This window comes from Salmo salar, chromosome 20, assembly GCF_965601325.2.
Source record: "Salmo salar chromosome 20, fSalSal1, whole genome shotgun sequence".
In the NCBI taxonomy this organism is placed as follows: Eukaryota; Metazoa; Chordata; class Actinopteri; order Salmoniformes; family Salmonidae; genus Salmo; species Salmo salar.
The window spans coordinates 19,750,156-19,774,040 of record NC_138310.1 but is presented as its reverse complement, the minus strand read 5'-3'; the positions used below and the strand labels follow the sequence as shown (position 1 = coordinate 19,774,040).

The 23,885-nt window shown below is 45.6% G+C and overlaps 2 protein-coding genes across 4 annotated transcripts; both read left to right on the top strand.

Annotated features, from left to right (window-relative positions):
- The first annotated feature begins 279 nt into the window (after positions 1 to 279).
- ctu1 (cytosolic thiouridylase subunit 1 homolog (S. pombe)) lies at positions 280 to 4,987 on the top strand. 2 transcript variants are annotated; one of them, XM_014160370.3, is made up of 3 exons: positions 280 to 337; positions 737 to 1,237; positions 1,618 to 4,987. In XM_014160370.3, exons 2-3 carry the CDS (start codon positions 742 to 744, stop codon positions 2,151 to 2,153), a joined length of 1,032 nt encoding a protein of 343 aa, XP_014015845.1. In that variant the 5' UTR covers positions 280 to 337; positions 737 to 741; the 3' UTR covers positions 2,154 to 4,987. The 2 variants fall into 2 exon arrangements, with proteins under 2 accessions (XP_014015845.1, XP_014015844.1); XM_014160369.3 differs by having other exon boundaries at positions 306 to 387.
- A 303-nt stretch (positions 4,988 to 5,290) lies between these two features.
- Positions 5,291 to 23,647, top strand: LOC106579946 (paxillin). Of its 2 annotated transcripts, XM_082966268.1 has the most exons (11): positions 5,291 to 5,562; positions 15,678 to 15,877; positions 15,967 to 16,052; positions 16,184 to 16,323; positions 16,503 to 16,695; positions 16,940 to 17,054; positions 20,586 to 20,744; positions 20,968 to 21,141; positions 21,240 to 21,321; positions 21,406 to 21,554; positions 21,652 to 23,647. In XM_082966268.1, exons 1-11 carry the CDS (start codon positions 5,550 to 5,552, stop codon positions 21,916 to 21,918), a joined length of 1,578 nt encoding a protein of 525 aa, XP_082822394.1. In that variant the 5' UTR covers positions 5,291 to 5,549; the 3' UTR covers positions 21,919 to 23,647. The 2 variants fall into 2 exon arrangements, with proteins under 2 accessions (XP_082822394.1, XP_082822392.1); XM_082966266.1 differs by lacking the exons at positions 20,586 to 20,744; positions 20,968 to 21,141; positions 21,240 to 21,321; positions 21,406 to 21,554; positions 21,652 to 23,647 and adding exons at positions 17,255 to 18,460; positions 19,455 to 19,727; positions 19,879 to 20,577.
- Positions 23,648 to 23,885: the final 238 nt, after the last annotated feature.

Sequence of the window (23,885 nt, the reverse complement as noted above, 5' to 3'; positions counted from 1 at the left end):
GTGTACCTTACAATTACTGAGCCACAACCGCATCTATTGCTTTCCAGACCAAAATATGTAGGTGGGAGAGTGATTGGATGATGAATAATTGTAATGGTATCAAATTTAAAACCGAATATGTGACTCGGTCCAATTTCATATGAGCTCCTTAAAAGTCTACAGATAATATCGAACCTCATTATTATATGAAACAAAATGCTACAGAGGAATCCAGTTACTGGAGGACATAGTGTATTATTATAATAGTATGCTGTGATTGGTTACCCGCCAAGCATTGACATCATTTCCTGTAATGAAAACAACACCGGAAAAGAAAGAAGAACATGAGGTAGCGTCGGTAAGTTTAGACATATTACACAGAGCAACGATCACTGCTAGATAGTCTGGGTGAGACTTTACATACTTTCAATTGGAGTTTGGTAACGCATTTCGATACTTTTAGAACCGTTTAAGTAACCGCTATCTAGCTAGCATATTTAGCTAACTTTCAAGCTGACGTTACTGTATCTATTAAACCGCTCATCAAAGTAGGTGATACTAGCTAGATAACTAACCGAAACGGGCATATTATTGCTAGCTAGCTAGATAACTGTTAATTGCACAGGTTGTCCAATATTCTGCAGAACCCTTAGCAATCTAGTAGTCTGTTGACATCTAACACAGATAAATACTTCAACCTTGTAAGGGGTCTTTTATGCTATTGCCTTCATATAGCAAACTCTCTTGTCATCCACAGTTAAGATGCCAGTCCTCTGTAGCAGTTGTGCTGAGAAGCGTGCAGTGCTGAAACGTCCAAAGACGGCCCATTCCCTGTGCAAAGAATGCTTCTTCTGGGCCTTTGAGGAGGAGGTGCATCAGACAATAGTCTCAGCGCAGCTCTTCAAACATGGAGAAACTGTGGGCATCGGTGCCTCCGGTGGGAAGGACTCCACTGTGCTGGCACATGTCATGAAAGTCCTAAATGAGCGCTATAACTATGGCCTGAAACTACTGCTACTGTCAGTGGATGAGGGCATCACAGGTTACCGTGACGACTCCTTGGAGACGGTGAAGAGGAACCAGCAGCAGTATGAGCTGCCTCTGAAGATTGTGTCCTATGAGGAGCTGTATGGCTGGACCATGGATGCCATAGTGAAGCAGGTTGGACTGAAGAACAATTGCACTTTCTGTGGAGTGTTCAGAAGACAGGCGCTGGACAGGGGAGCCATGATGCTGAAGGTTGATAAGATTTGTACAGGTAATATATAACAAAAGTATTCTCATTGATCAAACTTATTTCATCTCTTATTTTAGATGAGGTGGACTTTTTCAAATAGTCCCTCTGGGATTTTGCGATTCTTCCATCAGCGCACTACAAAAAGGGGCTCTCAATTTTAACCCATCAACCATTTTATACTTTTACAGCATAAAATGGTTTGATCAAGCAACACGTCAACTTCGTCAGTGCGTTTTCGTGACAAATTCGATCAAACTAGCACAAATTGCCGTGCAAAATGTAATCATTGCCTCAGCAAAATCATGCATTTTGGCCTGCGACTATCACAACAAATCACTGTGAAATCCTGGAGGGACTGATTTTAAAATGCTCTTCCTGTGTGTGTCTGATTCTGTTCTCAGGTCACAACGCTGACGATGTGGCAGAGACAGTTCTGATGAATGTTCTCCGAGGAGACATCGCCCGTCTGCGTCGCTGCACTGCTATCAGCACAGCCAGCGAGGGCGAGGGGGTGGTGCCACGCTGCAAGCCCCTCAAATACGCCTACGAGAAGGAGATTGTCCTCTACGCCTACTTCAAGAAGCTGGACTACTTCTCCACAGAGTGCATCTACTCCCCCAACGCTTACAGAGGCCACGCCCGCACCTTCCTGAAAGACCTGGAGGCTGTGCGGCCCAGCGCCATCATGGACGTCATCCACTCTGGGGAGAACCTGTCAGTGAGGGAGGGTGTGAAGATGCCCGTTCAGGGGACCTGCGGCCGCTGTGGCTACATCTCCAGCCAGGCTCTGTGTAAGTCCTGTGTGCTGCTGGAGGGCCTGAACCGCGGCCTGCCCAGACTAGGAATCGGAAAGCACCACCGTCTCCACGAGAAGATCCTCTCACAGCAGCCTCTGACCCAGAAAGAGGAGAGGAAGCTCAAGGCTGTGGACTTCTGAGAGGTGAATAGGCAGAACATCTCAGGATCACCACCACTGTTTCTGTTAAGTGACACTTTGAAATGAGTGACCCAAGATGACAACCAGATGTTGAGTTGTTTTAAAGGTTCAGCTTGGAGTTGAAGTAGGGATGTTACGTTGCCTCTAATGAAAGAGTGGCCAGCGTTTTCCCTTGTCAGCCACTCAAATCAAAGTTATTGGTCTTGTACACAGATATCCACACCTTGTTATTGGATTTCAACATTGCAGAACCAATTTTATTTTTGTTAACTTAAGTTTACAATTGTAATTTAGAAAATAAAGACGCATGGACAAAATTATTGGCATCCTGGAGCTAGTACTTGGTTTCACTGCCCTAGGCCCAGATAGCTACAATAAGCATAGTTGACAGTTATCAATGAGCTTGCTGCACCTTCCTACTAGCACATTTGCCCACTCTTCAGCAGCAAACTGCTCTAATTCTTCAATGTTTGAGGGGTGCCCTCCACCAACTGTTGTTTTCAGCTCTCGCCATAGGTTATGGATGTGATTCAGATCTTTTCTTTTCACGGGCCACTCCAGGGCCCGGTTTCCCGATGGAACTTAGGCTTACGAGTATATTAACGATGCATCTTACCTACAACGGTCCCAGACGTAACATGAGTTTCCCAAAACACCACGCAGAGAGAACGCTCACTAAGTGCATCGTTGAGGCATGTGACGATACTGATAGAATCAAAAGAAAAGGTAACGCTGCTCTCGGATCAGAATTCTCCATTCAAATCTGACCTTAACATTAGAATTATTCCACAATACTGACAACGGATCAGCTCTTAGGAGACATATCACCTAAGGCTACAAATATTGAGGCTTATTCTAATGCTCACCCTATAATAATGCACTAAATCAAGATTTGGCACATCATGAAATATATTGAGGGAAAAAATGGACAGTAGTGTACAAGTAGCAAAATAGAAGTGAATTAATTGAACATGGAATGTATTTGAATATGATTGAAAGAGGCCTATAGCCTAGTGTATTTCTATTGGGATGCAGTCATCTTGGTTGTAATGTGAAGCATCTTTCTATATGTCCATTGTTTGTATCAATCGCAAAGACATTGGCAACTTTGTATTTGTAGTCAACGTTGTTCTGAAGTTATCGGTGGTTACAGAGCGACGGATAAACCATGGGATTTAAGGTTTAGCAGAGATCCTCTGTATAACGGGAGGGCAAAAAAGCGTCTGACAAACTTAGCGGTCCTGCGAGTGGTCTGAGGCAGGCATTAGATTACGAGTGTTTTAAATGCAACGTTAATAACGATGGTTTTGGGAAACTGCTCAGAGATTTTAACGATGCTCCTACGAAAGTTCTAGCTATGAACTTAACCTTAAGATGCTTTTGGGAAACCGGGCCCTGAGCAGCCCAGCAACTCTTCTTGAACCATTCCTGGGTACTTTTGATGTGTGTTTGGGGTTGTTGTCCTTCTATAAGGCCCACAACCTTTAACAGAGAGATTTTTTTTGGACACTGGATGATTATTATTGGACCTTGGTAATCTGCTGATTACATGATGTCTTGCACACATTCAAGGCCCCCAGTTTCCTAGGCAGCAAAGCAACCCCACAGCATTTTTCGAACCTCCCCAATTTTTGATTGTAGGGTGTTGTTTTCTTTGAATGCTTTGGTCATTGGTAAACACAGTAAGACACGACTGCTGGGAGACAAGAAAGCCTGGTGGAACTTCTCCAAACAAGGCAAAATCCTGGGGAAAATGTTCTGTGGTGTTTTTACTGACAACCAAATGAAGCATTCAATGAAAAGAACTCTACAATCAAAGATGAGTGAGGTCTGATGGTTCTGTGGGGTCGCTTTGCTGCCTCAGGTACTGGGGACCTTGAACGTGCAGGCATCATAAAATCAGCAGATTATCAGGTGTTTTGGAGTCCAGTGTACAACCCAGCATCCAAAAGCTGTCTCTGCATTGAAGGTTGTGGGTCTTCCAGCAGGGCAATGACCCCAAACACACAACAAAAAGCACCCAGAAATGGTTCAAGAAAAGATGCTGGACTGTTCTGGAGTGGCCAGCAAAGTCCAGATCTGAAATGGGGAATAATTTAAGGAAAGTCCAAGGATGCCAATGTATATTTGGCTGCAACTGTAAATGATCTGTATAGACAGTATATGAATAGAAAGGTGTGTACAGCAGTAGTTATATAGGATGAGCCATGACTAGAATACAGTATGTAAACATTGTTAAAGTGACCAGTGTTCAGTGACTATGTGCATAGGGCTGCAGTCTTTAACGTGCAGGGTAGAGTACCGGGTGGTAGCCGGCTAGTGACAGTGTCGTAACGTTCAGGGCAGGGTACCGGGCTGATGGCCTGGAGATAGAAGCTGTTTTTCAGTCTCTCGGTCCCAGCTTTGATGCACCTGTACTGTCTCCGCCTTCTAGAGCGCGTGTTGAGCTCATTCTACGGTGGGCCGAGTGTCTGCGGGTTTCTGCTCCTCCCTTGTGCTTGATTGATGAATTAAGGTCACTAATTAGTAAGGAACTCCCCTCGCCTGGTTGTCTAGGGCATAATTGAAACTAAAAACCTGCAGACACTGTCCTCTGTGGAATGAGTTTGAAACCTCTGTTCTAGAGGGTAGAGGTTGAGCAGGCTGTGGATCGGGTCTAAATGGGGAAGTGAGAATGATTAAAAATGTCTTTCTTGCAATTTCTGGAATCCAAATGCAATTTACATTCAGCTATGTGGTCAGTGAGTCAGTACATTATGAAACTTCTGTCAGCTGATGATTGAAATACAAGTGTATTTTGTATGGTAACTGTATATTAAAGCTATTCAACCTTTCCATGGCTTCTTCTGATTTAGTCTCTCTGACACGTTCTTCAAGAGTTTTCTTACACGTACTTGTGTTAGGATTACTTTTTTCACAAATTGGAGGGGGAAAAACCCTACCTGAAGAAAAAAAAAAATGTATGAAAATATGTGGGATTTACCTCCACACTGCCTTGTAAGGTCCAATTAATAGGCTACTATGCATATAATAACAATATAGGTAGGAGTAGCTGCAGTACGTTATGTATTTGTAACAGTGTTTCATCAGTCGCGCTTGTCTGCTACAGTAGGCTGTTATCCCTCGCTAGAGGCCGCCCTTTATGAAAGGAAAGTCCTTCACACGGCCCGGGTTCTTTCACGCCTGCTAAGTTGACTTTCATGTCGGCTGTTGCGTAGGATATATAAATGCGCGTCGATGTGAAGTACACATGCACATCGCAGCTCGGTCCTGTACTGTACTTCACAACGTACTTCAGCAGAGTAAACTATTGAGATTTTGAAAGGAAACCACGGACGCCGAAAAGTTGTTAAACCTTTACAGGAACTTTTCACTGGTGAAGCCAACGCTGGAAGTATGGACGATTTAGGTAAATTTCATACCGTGTCCTTTTCTCATCTCAGCCGTTTTCCATTCAGCATAGCGGAAAGTATGGGTTGAGAAAAAGTCATGTATTTCAAGGAAGCGGGGATTTCCTCCAAGATCTTGGGATAATCGACGGCTAAGAGATTTGTTTTAATATCTGATCTCAACAGACAAAAGTGTAGGCTAAACTACATTCAATAGCTTCGAATTTAACCCCGTTTATCCACTTTTCATGTCAGGTTTTTCATCTTTGAATGGAACAATGACAATGGTTAACTCTTGCATAAATGATTAACTTTATTTTAGATAACACTTTGGCATAAGTCTGTCCGATGATGTATCAACATCGTTTGTTTATATGGAAACGAGGTTCCAGCACCACCCATATTAATTGTCTTTACCCTCATAGGCCGCAAAGTTATCCGCGTTTTGTTTTGCACTAAAACGTTCGTCTCATTACAGTTCATATAGGTGCTTTGAAGTTGTCCACAGTAACACGGTACACTATAGCCTTTAGGTTCAGTGTTAGTCATGCCATGTTATCCAAACGTTCTAAATGGCGACACCAGCTCCATATAAGAAACACGTGAAATTACATGACAAATAGTGTATGTCTATCCCTCTTTAATTTTTATCATCACGCCCATTGTCGTTTCTTGTGTGTCAAATATGGAAAGGGAAAAGTCTGACTTGTTAGAGGCAATGAGGTGTAAGTATATGTTGTGCCTCCTTAACAGGCAGGATGGAAGCTCTCCCAAATGCTGTAATTAGCAGACTTGCTACCTGACTTGCTACCTTCTCATGGCATACCTGAGGTGAAAGTAAATAGTTATTATATAATTGTTGGGTGCCTACTTAGATGGTCCATGCTATCAGGGGACCCTGGTTTTGGGAATGACGTCCCATGGATCCCGACTAGCTGATCTCTTATTTGTAGTGGTAGTCCTATGGTGGAAGTAGTAGGCCTATTTTATGGGTCTCGTGACCCCTGTCCAAAGCCTAATGTTTAGAGTACATACTCAGACAGAGTAGCCACCTACAGACCTGGAGTAATATGGGTCTTCAAAAGAATAGAGCACTTTTTCACACGGAAATGCACCAGAGATATTTACACAAAGAAACACTTGGAACCGGCATACCTCAAATAGCCAAACCTGCAATATACCAACCTGCACCGTTCATACTTGCACACAGATCATATTCCATGGTTACATGCATCAGTGCATTTTAGGCACCAAGTGTCTGGTTGATCATGCTGGCGGATAGGTCACCCCCCAATGCCACCATTTACCCATCAGTCTATTTTCCGTGACAAGATAGCTGACCAGTCAACTGTTATAGTTCACTGACCCTTGACCTCTGGCACTACACTTAGAAATCAAAAAGTGTGTGTGTGTGTGTGTATGTATGTATGTATGTATGTATGTATGTATGTGTGTGTTTATAGATTTCATCAGGTGGCCAATTCACTAAACCTTCCCAGATTAGAAAGTGTGTTATTGAATAAATGCAATTGCTTTCATCTTCATGCACAGAAGGGTGGTGGCATGTAGCCAAGAGGCTAGAGGCAGTCCAGCGACCAAAGCATGACTCTCTCTCCTGTGCTTTCAATTCCTCAGGATGTGGGCCAGCGTCTCAGTTGATTGAACTGATCAAGTGATACACATTTTCATTCTCTCTAAGAAAATGGACAATAAAGTAATCTTCATAAAAAAAATAGTCCAGTAGCTATTTGAATTAGCCTATGTTGAGTTTCAGCGATATGTTTTTGGCTTGTTTAAGTAGAGGGATGAGGAGCCATATTTTGAGCTTGGCCTGACCTGAGAATACCTCCAGGGCTCATTAGCTGCTCTGGCCCAGTGAAAGGACTGATTGTTAACTGAGGGAGAGCCTGCCGTCTCACTTAAGTCGGGAAGCCAGGCCTGAGGGAGGGGGAGAGGCTGCTGTGGAATGTCTAACATCATTGTTTGTCAGGGTCGAAGGCCAAATACTCACTGGGTCACGGCTCACCTCCTCCCACCACTCCGTTTCCACTGGCCCTGTAAATAAATAGAGGGCTCTTTACAAACAGGGACCCTCAGTCAGTCCTACTACGTCCTTCTAGTAAAACCCTATTCCCTGGTCTCTGCATGGATGATCTACTGCTGCATAACCCAATCATCCCATCCCATCCTCTCTACCTGGCTCAGTGTACTACATATGTCCCCATTTCAAGGGGGGTTTCTGTAGTGCCGTGTGAGTAACCCTAGGTTAGACGAGACCTGTGAACGTTCCGGAGACTCCGACCCATCTCACGCTGCTCTGATCAGGTGGTGGCCAGGCCCAGAACCATTACTGATTTGGCTGCAGTGCAGCTGAGCCTTCATCCTGATGACTCTTTACCCACACAGTGCCAGTCAGTGTCAGATGGCCTATCTTACTGGTGTGTTGGATGTGTGAAGTCACCACTCTCCTCTCTGTAAATTCCTCAGGAGCCTGTGAAATTCAGACTCAGTGCTGGGGGAACACACAGATTGGCTGACTGACCCAGTGGGCTGAAGCAGCCTTCGGTTATGTTATGACTGGTCATCAGGATAGAGTGCAGTGTGTGGGTGGTGTGTAGGTTGGCAGCAGGTCAAGAGGACAACACTATAGGAGAGGCAATGTTGCAATCTGTTGAACAATGATCCTCTTTGAGGAGACGTGGACTGCATTAGTTGATTACCTTATAGAAAAATGAAAATATTCCCTAGTTCAAGAGAGGATGTTAAATGGGGTGATTCTAAATGTTTACCATGTTTTACCAGCCGCACTTTAAGTTAGACACATAGCCATCCTTACAACTTTGGCAGTTGATCCTTAATGAGATAATGTATTTCAGTGTGTCAGCAGTGAGGAAGTGTTCCAGGCTAGTCATCACCCCTAGGGACCTGTAGTGTTACTGACTGTATGCATACCCCTCCAGTGTGTTTGAGTGGGCCTGCTTTCTGTACTAATGGGATGGTCTTCTCTGTAAATTAGTCCAGTCCTTGTGCTCTGTCCACACCCATCCTGTTCTGAGTCTGGGGAGGGGAGCTGCATGGCTGACCTCATCGCTTAGGCAACAGACCCTGCCTCACATCCCGAGGAAACGGAGAAGAAAACAATGAGCAGAATCAGCATTCAGGGTTCAGGAAACGCAGCAGGAGATACAGGCTCTGCCACCGCTGTTAAGGATGTGTTTTTGACCAATAAAAGTCAGTCGTTGTCCCCTCTCCCTCGCCTTTATTTCCTAAGCTGTTTCCCTCTTGTCACTCTCTTCCCCCCTCTCACTCTGGCCTTGTTTCTTGGCTCTGAGAACAGTGTTGATTAAGTTCCTGATGGGTCAGATTAATGGAGCAGGAATCAGTTTGCGCTGGATTTTTCCCACATTACTCAGGCTGGGACACCCCAGGGCATGTTGTTCAAAGAGCTCAGTGTGGCTGTGGCACTCGGCTCTGTGGAGGTCTCCACAGGGCCGCAGTACAAGGAAGTTGGCTGGCTGTTTTTGGAGTTTGGTTGGTGTGATTCAGAGCTGAACATTGAGAAGAGAAACCAAACAGTCAATTCTTGATGTTTTCACACCCCTGCCCCCAACAGACGCTTACTCTGAATTCACAGTAGCTGCTCGATCTCACATCTGTTGGTGTGAGTTTGTCCTCATTTACATTTACGTCATTTAGCAGACGCTCTTATCCAGAGCGACTTACAAATTGGTGCATTCACCTTATGATATCCAGTGGAACAACCACTTTACAATAGTACATCTATATCTTTTTTTGGGGGGGGGGGGGTTAGAAGGATTACTTAATCCTATCCCAGGTATTCCGGAGCGAATCTCTGTCCTCAGACAGTGTGACTGTCTGTGTCAGAATGGTCTTTAGATTTCGCTGTCGTCTGATTTACTGACTTGTAGGGAAGCGCTTTTATTTTGGTCCAGCGCTCTCTTCAGGGAGTGTCATCTTTCGGATATGGAGCTGCTTGGGCGGGTATTTTTAGTGATGTTTCTTTTGAAGCCACTGACCCGATCTTGCTTCAAGATCCTTCTGTCTTTCTCTGAAGCACCACACCACTCTGTCCCTGCTCCCTTCAGTATGTCTAAGCTCACTGTCCCCCCCCCCCCCCCCCCCTACTCTCTCTGTGGTGTAACCCCCCCGCCCCCTATTCTTCTCTGGTATCTCTCCCTCCACCCCTCTCTGGCCCCAGTCTCTCCTGATTGGTATAAATATCATGTTGGGTAGGCCCGTTGGGATAGTGTTTCTTCCTACATGTGGCTCTGGCCAGCTCTGCTCTCTGCCCCCCAGCTATTAACATGTGAGCTGTGAACCCTGGTGGCCCATCACTGTATCCAATGTGTCAGATGAAAAGATGAACTGGCCAGTCCGGGCTGCCTGCTGCCTGCCCGCCTGGGAAGCATGGCTCCCTGGGCCTGCCATGGGTAATAAAAACATTGGCATCTCTCTTATCCTGGACTCAAGTATATTGTACTTTTTGATCTGGCCCTATTGTTATTATCTAATTATAGCATAGTACTTTCATTGTTTTTAAACTGACAAATGTATTTATATTTTTTCTTCTCTTAGCTGGAAACATGTGGTTGTACAACTGATTGAATGATGGTTTCTGTCTGGCCAATCATATCCTGTATTACAAAACATTATACACTGAACAAAAATATAAATGCAACAATTTGAAATATTTTACTGAGTTACAGTTCATTATAAGAAAATCAGTCAATTTGAAATAAATTAGGCCCTAAGCTATGGATGTCACATGACTGGGGATCCAGATATGCTTCTGTTGGTCACAGAACCAGTCAGTATCTGGTGTGACCACCATTTGCCTCATGCAGCACGACACATCTCCTTTGCATAGAGTTGATTGTGGAATGTTATCCCACTCCTCTTCAATGGCTGTGCGACGTTACTGGATATTGGTGGGAACTGGAACATGCTGTCATACACGTTGATCCAGAGCATCTCAAACATGCTCATGGGTGACATGTCTGGTGAGTATGCAGGAAAAACTGGGACGTTTCCAGCTTCCAGGAATTGTGTACAGATCCTTGCGACATGGGGCTGTGCATTTCCAGCTTCCAGGAATTGTGTACAGATCCTTGCGACATGGGGCTGTGCATTTCCAGCTTCCAGGAATTGTGTACAGATCCTTGCGACATGGGGCTGTGCATTTCCAGCTTCCTGGAATTGTGTACAGATCCTTGCGACATGGGGCTGTGCATTTCCAGCTTCCAGGAATTGTGTACAGATCCTTGCGACATGGGGCTGTGCATTTCCAGCTTCCAGGAATTGTGTACAGATCCTTGCGACATGGGGCTGTGCATTTCCAGCTTCCAGGAATTGTGTACAGATCCTTGCGACATGGGGCTGTGCATTTCCAGCTTCCAGGAATTGTGTACAGATCCTTGCGACATGGGGCTGTGCATTTCCAGCTTCCAGGAATTGTGTACAGATCCTTGCGACATGGGGCTGTGCATTTCCAGCTTCCAGGAATTGTGTACAGATCCTTGTGACATGGGGCTGTGCATTATCATGTTGAAACATGAGGTGATGGCGGCGGATGAATGGCATGACAATGGGCCTCAGGATCTTGTCGCGGAATCTCTGTGCATTCAAATTGCCATCGACGAAATGCAATTTTGTTCGTTGTTGGGTGGCTTATGTCTGCTCATACCATAACCCCAACTTCCCGTAAACGGGTTCTGACAGTTTGTGCAGAAACTCTTCGGTTGTGCAAACCCACAGTTTCATCAGCCGGATGTGGAGGTCCTGGCATGGCGTGGTTACACGTGGTCTGCAGTTGCTAGGCTGCTTGGACGTACTGCCAAATTCTCTATTACGACAGCTTTATAGTAGATAAATTAAGATTCAATTCTCTGGCAACAGCCCTGGTGGACCTTCCTGCAGTCGGCATGCCAATTGCACGCTCTCTCAAAATGTGGCATTGTGTTGTGACACAACTGCACAGTTTAGAGTGGCCTTTTATTGTCCCCAGCACAAGGTGCACCTTTGTAATGATCATGCTGTTTAATCCGCTTGTTATGCCAAACCTGGCAGGTGTATCGATTGTCTTGGTGAAGTAAAAATGCTCACTAACAGGGATGTAAACGAATGTATGCAGAACATTTGAGAGAAATAAGCTTTTTGTGCATATGGTACATTTCTGGGATCTTTTATTTTTCAGCTCATGAAACATGGGACTAACACTGCATTTTTATATTTTTGTTCAGTGTATTTTGTTTTCTTTTCATATTTTGCTACTTTTATGTAGGTTACATATTACGGTTTTTATAGTACAAATTAGGGTTGCAAAATTCTGGGAACTTTCAATAAATTTCCTTTTTTTTCCCGAAATCCCGGTTTGAGGTTTCCCGGAGTCAGGTGGGAACAAGCAAGAAATCCAGAATCCTCCAAACAGGATTTATGGAAAACCAGGGAATTCTTTCAAAGTTCCTGGAATTTTGCAACCCTATTACAAATCATCCCTCTTTTGACCTTGCCCTCCATCACATGCCTCCCCATCTCCTCTGCCACCCTCCTCTGTTTCCCTGGCTGCTTTCTCTCTGAGGCAGACAGTGGAATGTGTGGAATGCACCTTCCCGCCCATCAGATAAAGACTGCAGGGTTTTGGTACGGGCAGGAGGAGGGGGGCTACAGACTGCAGCAAGAATATACACGTACACCCACCACCCAAAGAATGCCCATACAGTATGCACACAACACTAGACTGTTGGCTTATGTTTGAACATCATGACTTTATATGAGACCCTTTTGTTGAAAGAATCACAACCGGAATGTATTGCTAATCTATTTAAGTCATTGAAGCTGCAATAAACAAAGTCAGGTGACTTGATCTCTTTTGCTAATGGCCTGCTTAGAATCCCCAAATGGCAGAATGAATGCGTTTCCCATAGAAGTGAGCTGTCTTATAATTGCATTTTTCTCAGAAGTAGTCAGGATTTGCTCTGAAAAGAGTGGACTTTACCCATCTCAAAGATGAATGTGTTACTTGGCTTACAGTACTTAGCTGTATTAAGAAGCAAAGGACCCCCTCCCCCCAACTCAAGCCACAGCCCCTTTGTCATCAACGTTTCAGACTCAACGCCGCCCTCCACAGGAGGGACAATCAACACAAATGAATGAATTTATTCCAGTGGCATTTCCTCCAGCACACTCCAGTAAACATTTATGTCAATGTAACCCTGGCCTAAAGCACTATACAGGAGTGTATTGCAGCAGACCTTTAGCTATGACTAAATATCCTCCACTCATTGCTCTTAGTTTAATTAACTATCCCTTTACAGCTTCTACTAGGTACACCCTTGAGTAGTCCATACATTACCCAAATATCCATTAAAGGCATGATTGAAACACTTAGATTTTGACTGGAATCTCCAACTGATCAGTACCACAGGGGTTGGCCAGGGTCAGATGTAGTAGCAGCGGGGGGGAGGGGGGGGTAAATCTAGTCATACTAAGAGAATCCCGGTCTGGCATACTGAGGAACTTGGCGGCGTGTCCATTCCTCTCAAAGTGGGTTGGTAAGGCTGGCCTGCACTGCCATGAGTAAGGTCGATGTTATTCTGTGTACTCTATACTGTATATCATACCTAGCTGGCTATGTGTGATTTAGTGTTTCAGTAATGACTTTCAGGGTTATTTATTATTAAAGGGGAAACCACACCATGAAAGATATTCACAAAAGAATGACCATTTGGAGAGAGGATAGTGATTTTCATTAGGCTTTATTGTAAGAGTGATGAAGTGAACTTTAAGACCTTTGTCGGCACCAGGTGCAGCTCGTTTTGGGCTGGTAGTTATAGTTCAGCACGTTTGCACTGACTTACTTGCTGAGAGTACAGCTTTAAATAGGTTTTGCTCCCATGTGGTTTAACATCTAGCTACTGGTTGGGGTCTCTGGTCTAAATGAACAGTGGGGGAAGTACTGTGGAAGGAAGTTGTGGTAGAGAATAGGTTCAAATAAAGTCAAGGTTCTATAGAGATTATTTTTTATTTTTTTACGAGCTATAAACTTCAGTCGGTTAACAGAAGTAGACAGACATACATTTTTTTTCTTTATGAGAGAAAGGAAGCCCCGGGGTGAGTTGGAGGGAGAGGCTTCGAGTAAGGAATTGTAATAATATCCAGTGTCTGTTTCTGATTTTCCCCTGCCACCACACCCTTAGCAGATGGGACATTAGCTAGTCGTAGTCCTCTCTGTCTCATCTCAGTCCCTCTGTTTTGTATACGCAGTAACGCACTCACACATACTCTTGGGTCGTCAGGTGGCATACCGGGAGTAATAGTAAGGGGGGCATTTTGCCCAGTAAAGATTAAAATTTGCTCTGAACTATAACTCTCTAACTGTTAATGTCATCTTAGTTTCTTGCATGTGTGTTTTTGCTTTGTTTGACTTAAAGAAGATTTTGTGTGTGTGTGTGTGTGTGTGTGTGTGTGTGTGTGTATGACCTAAGATGGACATTTTGACTGTGGTCTTAGGTGCAGTATGTATGATGCCCACTTGAATTTGACTATTGTGCTTCACCTCATGAAGTTGTTGTTGTAAAGTTGGGATCTTAGACTTTCTATTTATCAGATAATTTAGTTGAACCTATTTAATGTTCTCTAGGTCTTACGCTTGTTTACTTAAACTAGACTGAGGATTCCCTGTGCCATCATCCCAGTATGTGCAACATTTTAACAGGCTATTCTTAACTGACTGAGGAGGGATGGATGGATGGATGGAGTGGGTGATGTCAGGGTCTATTTTGTTCTGGTGTTCTAGGGGACACTAATGCTGTAGTGTACACTTGATTACCCTGGAGGAGATATGCTGTCTGTCTCATGCTCACACAAATCTTCTTGGAAAATAACTTTTTTTTTCTGTTGAAGACAAATGGAACAACGGACAAGCCAAGACCGATAGCCAGGTACTTACTGACAGGAGCTATATATTTTTAGGGCCCAATAGAAAGATTTGATGGACGGGGGAGAGAATGTTAACCAGACATAGTGGGTTTAGGAATGACACTGGGGATTTGTGTGTCTGTGGCGCTATGCTGGTGGCCTAATCTTAGCTCCTGGTGCAGGACAGGACAGGACTACTGTGGAGGGGCCCTGGGGAGCTGGCCTTTTTTTGGAATGAGGCTGAGTGACCGGTTGGAATGAGGGACTGACTCATACACTTAGGAATTGTCAGTTTAGACACCCGCCACTTGGTAGACTCCAGCCTGAGAGCCCAATAAGCTGGGTGAAGAATGTGTAGGTCTCTACACACATTACTGGTGGTGGTGGGGGGGGGGGGGTGTAAATCGAGACCGTTTCATATCACAATGTAATTTTTGCGCTGTACCTGCACCAAATCTCCAGTATTTTTGGTGGGATGCTGGCCCATGTTGACTCCAATGCTACCCACAGTTATCAAGTTGGCTGGATGTCCTTTGGGTGGTGGAATATTCTTGATACACATGGGAAACTGTTGAGCGTGAAAAACACAGCAGTGTTGCAGTTCTTGACACAAACCAGTGCACCTGGCATCTAATACCATACCCAGTTCAAAGGGATTTAAACCTTTTTGTCTTTCCTATTCACCCTCTGAATGGCACACATACACACACAGTGTCTCAAGGCTTAAAAATCGTTCTTTAACTTGTCTCCACCCCTTCATCTACGCTAATTGAAGTAGATTTAATAAGTGACATCAATTAGGGATCATGGCTTTCACCTGGCCAGTGTGTTGTGGAAAGAGCTGGTGTCCTTAATGTTTTGTACACTCAGTATAGTATGCAATATGTTTGGAACATCAAATCGCAATACATACCGTATTGTGATGTCTCTGGCATTTTTCACATTCTAACGGAGGCAACATAACTAAATCTGCAAACTATTGACATTCATACTAAGCATAGGAAAAGTTGTTGCATCTTGATCTTCTGTGAATGATTGTTCTGGAAAGAATAGTGTTCGAGTGACGACCCAATGTCTGCCCTCCCCTCGTGATGTCACGATACTGTGGCAGCATTAGGGTTTGTATTTCTGTCAGATATTTAGGAGTGTCAGAGCTCTAAACTGTGTCTAACCATGGAAGCATTTCTTACCACCTCAGACGCTTTGTTGGCGGACCTGGAATCCACAACATCCCATATTTCCAAGCGGCCTGTGTTCCTGTCTGAGGAAACCCCCTACTCTTTCCCCACTGGGGGAAACTCCTACCAGGATGTGTCAGCCCCTCCCCCGGTGCCGCCCCCTCCCTCCGCTGAGGCTCTGAATGGCTCTGTGATCGACTCCCTCCACTCCTCCCAACAGGTCAGTCACACGTCAGACTCACACTCACGCATATCATTCAGTAAATGGCTTTTCAAGACTGAATTGAGTGACTGTTCTCTTCTCTGCAGTCCTTGGGTTCAGCTCCGAAGAGCTCATGGTCCAGGGACAGTAGCAGCCCACCCCTGTCCCACATTGAAGAGGACCATGTCTACAGGTAGGCGGAAGGGCCATAGGAACAGATCCTTAGGAAGGGACTTCCACTGGGAGACTACTAGACCGTCTGTCACTCTGTTTGTTTTACACTTTACACACAATTGACATCCGTTGTCTCTCTGCCTCTGTCAGTTTCCCCAACAAACAGAAGTCTGCTGACCCATCTGCAGCTGCCATGAGCTCCGCGCTAGGCAGTAACCTGTCAGAGCTAGACCGGCTGCTCCTGGAGCTCAATGCTGTCCAGCAGAACTCTCCCTCTTTCCCCACCACAGGTAGACAGACAGCGAACCACATCCTACAGAAATATTCACTAGGTTTTGCTGTTTATATTACCAAAGTGGTACTTACCTCTGCCATCAACTGTGCAATAGGTGGTTTTGTTCTTGCAGTATGTGTTTACGGCATGTTACTGTGATGATGAACGATGTCCCGCTGACCTCTCTACCCACAGAGGAAACCGCCCCACCCCTGCCATCCTGCAGTATTACCAACTATGTGCAGCAAAACGGGGGGCCCCCTGACATCATGGTGAGCCCTCCCGTTCAGGAGAAGCCCAAACAGAATGGGACCAGGGCGGTGGAGGATGGCCGGCCCACAGTGGAGAGTCTGCTGGATGAGCTGGAGGGTTCTGTACCCAATCCCAGGTCAGGATATTGGCAGTTACTCCTACTCAAGAGTCACAGATGGACAAGGATGAGTTTGTCATAACTTTGAATTATAGGATATGTGCGAACTAGCAATGAGCTTATGGTAATAATCTACTGTAGCCTGGATTGTGGTGCTCTATCTGATCACATGCAATGATTGTATGAATAATAACTTGTTTCAGGGGGTCCAGGTTGGATTGTGTTTGATCATGTGCTTTGTTTGTGTATTCTGCATCCCCAGCCCCTCTGTTCTTCACAGTGAGTTGGACTCTCCCTCTCAGCAGCAGGCCAGAATCTCAGCATCCTGTGCTACACGCGAGCTTGACGAGCTCATGGCCTCCCTGTCCGACTTCAAGGTGCACAGCAGTGTGTGTGTGTTGACAGGACTTACACTTGTTCTTTTATGAAAGAAATCCTTTATTAGATTGCTTAAATTCTATATTTTCTGATCTGATTATTTCTTTTTATCTTCCTGCTCTTGTGGTGTCCTTTTCCTCTCCTGCCTGTCCTGTCCTGTTCTTGGCTCCTTGGGGTCTATGAACCTTTTGATCCACAGCTGGATCAAGCAGAAATCTCCCCCAGCAGCACTCTGGAGGCCCATCCTCATCCACGTACCCCCTCCTCCCCTGTTGCAGCTGCCCCCTCCCCCCTCCTTCCCTCTCAACCTGCCTGCGACTCCCCTCTCTTCTCACTGCCTGACTGGGAGCTGCACATAGAGGAGGAAGGTGGGGGGGCAGTGTCCTCTCCACATCCCTCATTATCAAGCCCTCCCCCAGCAACTGTAACCTTCCAGAGCCCTCTGTTCTTTGCAGAGAGTGAACCAGCAGCCTTCATCGACGTCTCTGCCACCATGCTGTCCTCTCATCAGAAGTCCTTGGTAGTCCTCAACCACGCCAAACCTTCACCTAGCGCAGACCCCAGTCCTCCCAATGCTGCTAAACCATCACTCACCTCAGCCAGCACCACGCTAGACCAGAACCCCTTAAAATCCCCTAGTCCCTCTCTGGAACGTGGCATAACTCCTCCCTCTGTTACCAAAAGCCCCAGTCCCCTAACTGACATGGATCTAAGTTTATCTACTCCAACTACTACTAAGAGCCTTAGTCCTGTTCCTTTCTCTTACTCCAAGTCCCCTACTCCTCTCACTGCTTCGAAAGCCCCCTCACCATCTCTGGTCACATATCCCAAGGCTCCCCCTCCCCCAGCTCTCACTAGCCCCATGATCTCAAGGAGAGTGCTGGAGCCAGTCCCTGCAGCTGAGCCCTCTCTGGATGAAGCCCTGGATAAGCTGCTGGCCATGGGTTTCGCCAAGATTGAGAACGATAGAGTCCCTATGGAGGCACCTCGGCTGAAGCAGGAGGTGGTGCATGAGAAGAGCATCATGCCCTTAGACAGAAGGGAGGTGCAGCCGGACACCACCGGAAGTACCCGGGACGGGGCAAGAACCTGGGACGAGGCAAGTACCCATGAAGGGACATTTACCCGGGATGGGTCAGTAATAAGTGGACATGTTGATGGGTATAGGGAGCTCATGGATTGGGCTGATGTGGAGCTGAACATGTGTCTCCAAGATGGACTGGATGGTGGTATGACTCCTAATACAGAGAGACCTTATACAGATGGGAGCTTGACCCCGATGACTGAGGCCAGCTGGATGGATGAGTCCCTGGATGGCTCTTCCTGCCCTGGGACTCCTGATGCTTCCCTGGACCTGCCTCTGCTGCAGCATGCCACTGTGGACAGGGTCTCAGCATCTGGACATGTATGGGACTGCCCTCGCCGCCACACTGTTTTGGATCTGCACAAACACACACAGAAACAACAGTCAGGGTTGGGTAGGTTACTTTCGAAATGTAATCTATTAGTTACTACTTGCCTATCCAAAATTGTAATCAGTAACATAATCTGATACTTTTGGATTACTTTGCCCTTAAGAGGCATTAGAAGACAAAGGATTCTTCCAAAAGCATTTGGTGTGTCATCGTAGTCGTCTCCAGGCTTGCTCACGTGGAACAAAATTAAACTAGCACCTTTTTTCAATCCCGACTTGAAAACAGAAAGGTGTCCGTTTTATTGCAAACATCCTTTCTAAATTTAAACATTATCAAGTTTTTTTTAAAGTATCTGTAATCTAATTACAATATTTTTGCTGATAACGTAACTGATTCTGGGTTTTTTGTAATCCGATTACATGTAACTAGCTACTCCCCAACCCTGGTCAGCGTTAAATGTTATTCATACAATAGCATAACCGTTTTCTGCCATCTCAGAAAGCTGGTTGTTTTGATACCAAAACATCTGTTATTTTTGTTGTTGTTGAGATAATGTCATTACAATCTGCACACCAGGATGTTTGCTGCTACTGCATAGTGGCTAATTGTTCACTGCCTGGCTGTGTCCTTTGTTGGCATGTTATTCTTTTAAACCACACAATTTGTGACCACATCCTAGACTACCTCATTTGTTGCACCAGTGTGGCATGACGCCCCCATCTTGCACAACTATGTTCTGCTAAATGGTCAGGGAGCAGATGGGGTCTGCGCATGTGAGACCACATGAGTGTGACTGACACATTCCTTTGGATGACTTTACCCACTGCTGCTACACACGCTTGAGGAGGTTGCTGCTTTTGGCTTTGAGTGAACTGGAATGGTGCTTGATCTGAATGGACTGCTTCCTCTGAACTGAACCACTCACCTGGCCTGCGGTATTGTAACTGGATCACAGTGGATTCCTGATGCTCGTTCTCCTTCTAGCTTAAATCAGTGATTAGGCGCACCAAGGAGACCTCCAACGTACACCCCATGTACCGAGAGGGTCACCCCCGGAGGGGGCGGGTGGGCCCCATCATTGTCAACAAGAGCAGCTCCCAGGACCGCCTCATAGAGGAGCTGCAGGGGAAGCTGGGGATTGGTCGATTGGCTGACTGCCGGCGTAAGCAGCCGGACGATTGGCTCACTGAGGGCATCATCGTCATGTCCAAGCCACAGCGCTTTCGTGGCGACGGGGCCGCGAACGAGGTGGACAAGGTTGGCCTGGATACGATCACAACAGGCTCCCACCATCCCAGATACTATTGCACATTTCTCATACATTTTACTCAAATTTTACTTCACTTTCAGTTCTTTACCTTTCATTTTGTCTTTCTTTCTGGTTGTCCCTGTCTCTTCTTCTCCTCAGATCATTATTCCCCCAGAGTCCCCTCTACCTCAGAGGGTCATTTACCCACCCCAGTCTCCCACAGCGCCTCGTCACCCTCCGATTATAGAAAAACCCAGTAGACCCCCACCTATGCAGCGGACCCCTGCTCCTCTACCTCCTACGCCTCCCCCCTGCCCCCCTCCTCCACCCCAGGAACCCATCCCTCCCCCACCTATGAAGCAGACCCCTGCCCCTCCCCCCTGCCCCCCTCCTCCACCCCAGGAACCCATCCCTCCCCCACCTATGAAGCAGACCCCTGCCCCTCCCCCCTGCCCCCCTCCTCCACCCCAGGAACCCATCCCTCCCCCACCTATGAAGCAGACCCCTGCTCCTCTACCTCCCCCACCTCCACTTGTACAACCTCCATCCCCACCTGTCCCAGTATGGCAGGACCCTGCCCCAAAGCCAGCGCCCTGTCCACCAGTGCAGCCTGCACCACCTCCCCCCAAAGTCCTGGTGTCCGTTGGCTGTCAAACCGAATACGACCCAATCTTACCTCCAATGCAGGCATGGCTCTCTCTCTCTACCTTTTCTATTTCTATAACAGAACGCCTTCTCTCTTTCTCACTGGCTTCAGTTTCCTTCATTAAACCCACTGTTTAATTATTTGTACAGATGTATTTTTATGAGAGAATGCACTGTGCTCTGGTGTCCATCCTATCCTCTCGCCCTCCATCTTTTGACAGATCATGGCCCAGGGGAAAGGTGGCCCTGGAGGCCCCCCAACGCAGGTCAACAAGCTGGACAACATGCTCGGCAGCCTGCAGTCTGACCTCCATAAACTGGGTGTGCAGACTGTGGCCAAGGGAGTGTGTGGGGCCTGCTGTAAACCCATCGTGGGACAGGTAAGGGGCTTGGGTGGGCCTGAGATTAGGCTTGGGTGGGCCTGAGATTAGGCTTGGGTGGGCCTGAGATTAGGGTTGGGTGGGCCTGAGATTAGGCTTGGGTGGGCCTGAGATTAGGCTTGGGTGGCCTTTCTAAGATCATGGTCTCTCATTACATTACATTTAATTGGTAAGCTTTGTTGGCATGGTTAATTTACATAAATTGTCGATTTTGTGTGTCCAGGTGGTGACTGCCATGGGGCGCACGTGGCACCCGGAGCACTTTGTGTGTACCCACTGTCAGGAGGAGATAGGTTCCAGAAACTTCTTTGAGCGTGACGGAGCGCCCTACTGCGAGAAGGACTACCACAACCTGTTCTCCCCACGCTGCCACTACTGCAACGGACCTATTCTGGATGTAAGTAAACACCATATACTACAAAAATAACTATTACAACTAAGGCAGTGGACAGATGGTGTAGCAGTGAGTAACTGTTCCAATGTTCATGTTTACAGAAAGTTGTGACTGCGTTGGACAGGACATGGCATCCTGAGCATTTCTTCTGTGCTCAGTGTGGATCATTCTTTGGCCCAGAGGGTGAGTTTGACCTATTCTTGGAGCTCACTTGTAATGACCAGTTTTATAGTGAGGTGCAGAACTCATGATCTGTGTCTCTTGAAGGCTTCCATGAGAAGGATGGGAAGGCGTACTGTAGGAAGGACTACTTTGACATGTTTGCGCCTAAATGTGGCGGCTGTGCCCGAGCCATCCTGGAGAACTACATCTCTGCACTGAACTCCCTTTGGCATCCAGAGTGCTTTGTCTGCAGGGTCTGTATTCTGCCTTATTCCCTTTACATAAGGGCATTCATGTTGTTATTAGTCCTGACTCGTGTACTTACTCATTACTCCCTGTTTGTGTATGCAGGAGTGCTTCACCCCATTTGTGAACGGGAGTTTCTTTGAGCATGATGGGCAGCCCTACTGTGAGGTTCACTACCACGAGCGCCGCGGCTCCCTCTGCTCTGGCTGCCAGAAGCCCATTACGGGCCGCTGCATCACGGCCATGGCCAAGAAGTTCCACCCTGAGCACTTTGTCTGTGCCTTCTGCCTCAAGCAGCTCAACAAGGGCACCTTCAAGGAGCAGAATGACAAGCCCTACTGCCAGGGCTGCTTTGTGAAACTCTTCAGTTAAGGAGTAGATTGTCTATGCCTGGAGATTTGTGTGTGTGTATGGGGGAAGTGTCTGTGTAGCTCAGGTAGTGTGTGTGCGAATCAGATTGAGTCTGTTTGAGTGCATTTTCTGTACTCTGATGGTGTGTGTAGTTCCAGCATTCTTCTATCAGCCCCTGAAGTGTTATGGACATCCATATCAGGTCTAGGCCTGTCTGCACTCTCTGATGCTCAGACTATCGTATGATTTCAAGCCCAAATAGTTTTGCTTTTGTAAGGAATATACGTACATGGACTAGTGTGTGAGGTTGCTGCTCACTGGTTGAGTGTGTCTTCTGAAACCATTTGAAAGGTGTCATGTTAGAGGGAGCAGTTGACCTGTCGTGTTTTTTTTATCATTTGTATTTGTTTTTTCAAATGCTCAAGCAAAGGCCTTGGTGATATTTCTTTCTCTTTTCCTGTCTGAGTAACTGAGGACAGATGGTTAAAATGGTCATTGTAGCATTGACTGCCAGAAGGCTGTGGGTCAGTCATTATTTTAGTACTTGTGACGCAGACAGTTGTCATCAGACCCCTTCAGCCTTGTGACGCACAATCATTAAACCCCCCCCTCCCAAACAAGCATTTGTTGCCTTTGACAAACATACTAATGCTGACATGTTACACTTTTGATTTTATGTATTTGAACGTTTCTATAAAATGTATGTGAGATTAATTTACAACAAATAATATTTGACTCCCTTTTAATGTTTGGAAAAATAGGAGTCTCATAATGCAACAGATTGGTAATATTGTAACTTTGCCACCGCCAATGCCTACCCAGTCCTTTTTAGAGCTTAAACCTTAGCTGGACTGGTTTAGGAGTTGTCTTCTGTTCAGAAACGGCTCATGCAGTATAAAAGAGCATGCCATGATAAACGTTAGAATGTATTCTGCATACAGAAGACAGTTACATTTTACTGTGAGAATATTGTGTACATTGTATACAAAGTGCTGGTCAGTTAATATTTTTAATAACCACTCGTTAAGAGAAATCCTCTAAGACATTTCATAGCAGAGATACTTCTAAACGTTTAATGTCCTTAAAGTTACTGTGCATTGTATTCCACTTTTTAATTAAATAAATACTGCACAAGGTGAAGCCCTCATGTAAGTACACACAGCTTAAATGCAAACAATACTGTATGCAACTGTAAACATTGTATGGTGAACTCAACAACCCCTTGATTCTATCCAAGTTACGCTTTCAAGGAAAATGCCTATTTTTTTGTGCCAATATATCAATGCAATGTATTTTACACTGGGGAGACCAGCAAGGTAGCCTACTGTTTATAGACTGTGATTCCTGGACTATCTCTTCAGAGCTCTGTCAGTGAGTCCACTGGATAATGTGTTGATATTGGTCTAACTCTCTAAAGCTATGGAGGAAATGGCTTATTTAGAGAAGCATCTGAGTTGCATCTACTGTACACCAGCTGGGTTTGTGGGCTTGTAGTTTTATCATGTAATGGTTGCATTACATACTTTTATTGGACCTGTATATTGTTCAGGGATTTACACCCAGAGCCTTTCTGTTTTTATTTAGAAAATCATTTAGCCATTTGTCTACACAGAATTGTTGTAGAAGGCTATTATTTAATCAAAGCAACTTTTTTCCCCCCTCCTTTCATTTGAAATGTCACAGTACTGAATACTGATCCAACTCATTTCATATAGGCTATACTCAAATAAAATCTGTTTTTGGTACCAAAGTGTGTCTTTGTGATCATGTTTACCTTTCAAGACCCTGTAGCAACTGCTATAGTAATAAATGCTGATAATGTAGTAAATATGCATAACAAATGTTTTTATGCATAATGTGATTATTACATGATGTCTTTTTATAATGGTGTAATAACGTAAACCAATAATGTAACACCATAAAACCACTTTATTTAATGGCATGCCTATTAAAGGCGTCGGAATGCTTCGGTTCGGCCGCCTAGCCGA

Excerpts from the sequence above, each read along its gene's own strand:
- ctu1 (XM_014160370.3), top strand. The coding sequence starts at position 742 with ATGCCAGTCCTCTGTAGCAGTTGTGCTGAGAAGCGTGCAGTGCTGAAA. Across the intron at positions 1,238-1,617 it reads GGTTGATAAGATTTGTACAG|GTCACAACGCTGACGATGTG; the intron begins GTAATATATAAC and ends TTCTGTTCTCAG.
- LOC106579946 (XM_082966266.1), top strand. Across the intron at positions 16,324-16,502 it reads TCCCTCTTTCCCCACCACAG|AGGAAACCGCCCCACCCCTG; the intron begins GTAGACAGACAG and ends CTCTACCCACAG. Across the intron at positions 16,696-16,939 it reads GGTTCTGTACCCAATCCCAG|CCCCTCTGTTCTTCACAGTG; the intron begins GTCAGGATATTG and ends CTGCATCCCCAG.